The following is a 2,500-nucleotide window of genomic DNA, read 5'->3' as shown; positions in this document are numbered from 1 at the left end:
CGAAGGCGACTGCAAGAGACCATAACGCCTACACAACGGAGTTTCATGTCCATTACCACCTAGCAACCTCATCCATAACATTAACCAAATATCATATCATCAAGTAGGTTGTTACAGAATAAGAATCCAACATTTTTATTTCTGACACACCAATCTCGCGGGGATAAGTTGAATAATGAGGTCAAAGCTGAGTTGATACAATGTAGGGGAGCATAGATGTATAGAAAATGTTGTTTGACGCGTGGAAGTGCGTCCCCAGTCGACGCTCCGTGTAGTGTCGTCAAATGTTTGTGAATTTGAAAGGCTTCAGGACGACTTTGCTTACGGTATTCTAGATTTCACTAAGGACAATTAAACAACGTGTCTAATATTCGTATTCTAAGTCTAACTTCTCGTAGTTTGTCATTTGGCTTCTCAATATATGACGCAAAGGTTTTGGAGATTCGAAAAATAAAATAATGTAAACAAAGGTGTTTACACGCAAACGAATTTGAGTCGTGTATGTGTGACCGAGGCTTAAGGACGAATCGAAAGGACGGACTATAGAGAGCAGGTGGCTATAGAATGAAAGCCAATCATTGAATACTTTCACAAGAAAGAAAAGGTTTATAGTAATGAGAAAAAGGATTTAGAATCAAGATGCAGAAGGGAAGAGTAACGGTGTATGAATGTATTGATAATGTAGAGAAAATACCTTACTTCCTTTGATAAGGTAATACCTCTTGTAGATTTTATTCTGAGAAATTATAACAAGTTATTTAGATCAGTTTTGATGTTAAAAAAAATCACCATCCCACACCCCACGAAGGGAAGTGAGAAACCCTGGTAGGGTAAGCGCTATCAGTTGCGACATTTTTTTTTTTTTTTTACCGTTGTTTGGTTCGCCTCCCCACCTGACCAGAACTGTCCATAAGCGACGCAATAAGGACACAGTGAGTCCCGGGAATCGAGCTCACGACCACCTGCTCGTGAGTTGGACAAGATATCCACCAAGTTGGAGCGGTATGTTTTGGATCGTTTTGTCCCTGGCGACTTGTTCGTTTTGTCCTTCATTCGTCAAAAATATGAAATGTGTCATTGTAGTCAAGGAATTAAGCAAAAAATAAAAATCTGAAAAGAAAGAAAGAACAAACTTGGAGAAGGAAAGAAATATTGGATTTTTCTTCAAGTCTGCATTGACGAAGATTAGGTGATATATTTGTAATGAAGAAGAGGCAGCAGAAAAGACTAATAGAAGCTGAAAACTGACCATCATTCTTTTCCTAAGTGGTTATATCCGTTGGGATAACATCTGAGTCCATGAATTATTACATACATATACCATACACCGTTGCCTCCCCCCCCCCTTTACACGGGAGGTAGCCAAAAAAAAGGCATAGAAACCACTCCCACCCATTCCATCCCCTACATACTCCACTCCCCTCTACCCTCTTCCCCTCCCTCCCTCTTATCTTGGCACCTCCTGGATGACGGGTCATCTCTGCATCTTGTCCACTGCCCTAGGTCAGAAGCAGTGTCGCAAGACACAGCACGTTCACAGCAAGGCCGCTTCATTAATTCGGCGACCCCCCTCTCCGTCCCCTCATACAGAAAAGGAGAAGACGGGAAGAAATCCATGAGGTATTGGATGTTTATATTTAATGCATCCTATACCCTACAAGAAGGAGGAGAGGGAAAAGGAAACTGGAATAAAACAACGGAAGAAGGAAAGCGTTTCGAGAGCTGAAAGAGGGAAAGGCGCCGGAAGTGATCGGTGTTACGGAATAAAGTCTACGGAAGTCCGTCTGGACCCAGCGCCAACTGGTCGCGGAAATTGGGAATTGAAGTCCGCCCCTTTTCGTTGTTTCGGAAAGCACCTTTTCATGGTTCAAAAAAATCATTCACATTCAATTTAAGAATATGCATATACATATATACATATACATATACATATACATATACATATGCATATACATATACATATACATATACATATACATATACATATACATATACATATACACATACCCATACACATACATATACATATACACATACATATACATATACATATACATATACATATACATATATATATATATATTATATATATATACATGTGTGTGTGTGTCTGTGTCTGTGTCTGTGTGTGTGAGTGCTTGTGTGTATACTTTTTTGTATGTCATACAAAAAGCTTTATTACAAATTATATTTTGCAACACGTCTATTGACTTCCTTATCCCAATATTCTATTTCACCCAATATACTTATGGTCTCCTGTGGGTATGCTTTGTTACTGTAATCGAAACCAGTTGATGCCACGCATTTTCTTCCTCAGCCCAACGAGAGGGCACGATGAAGCCCAACACGGTGTGTGACGTCATGTTCTACGGGGCGAAGAGTCCTCCGCAAGGGTCCGTGACCAACCCGACGAGCACACTTCTGTGGAACGTGGAAGGACATCTCACCTGCAATTACCTTTTCGTACCCTCGTCCAACCAGTCGCTTCTGCTCTCCGTAA

The 2,500-nt window shown here is 40.6% G+C and overlaps 1 protein-coding gene across 1 annotated transcript in view; it reads left to right on the top strand.

Moving 5' to 3' along the window:
* The window catches only part of LOC143026136 (uncharacterized), a 467,263-nt gene that overhangs the window by 409,250 nt on the left and 55,513 nt on the right, over positions 1 to 2,500 (top strand). Inside the window, exon 12 of the mRNA XM_076186139.1 lies at positions 2,318 to 2,496. Coding sequence (XP_076042254.1) covers positions 2,318 to 2,496 — 179 coding nt within the window. The remainder of the gene's footprint in view (positions 1 to 2,317; positions 2,497 to 2,500) is intronic.

This window comes from Oratosquilla oratoria, chromosome 6 (assembly GCF_046742065.1).
Source record: "Oratosquilla oratoria isolate Oo_2021 chromosome 6, ASM4674206v1, whole genome shotgun sequence".
Classification (NCBI taxonomy): domain Eukaryota; kingdom Metazoa; phylum Arthropoda; class Malacostraca; order Stomatopoda; family Squillidae; genus Oratosquilla; species Oratosquilla oratoria.
Note: the sequence above shows the minus strand (reverse complement) of the source record. Positions and strands in the feature narration are given on the sequence as shown.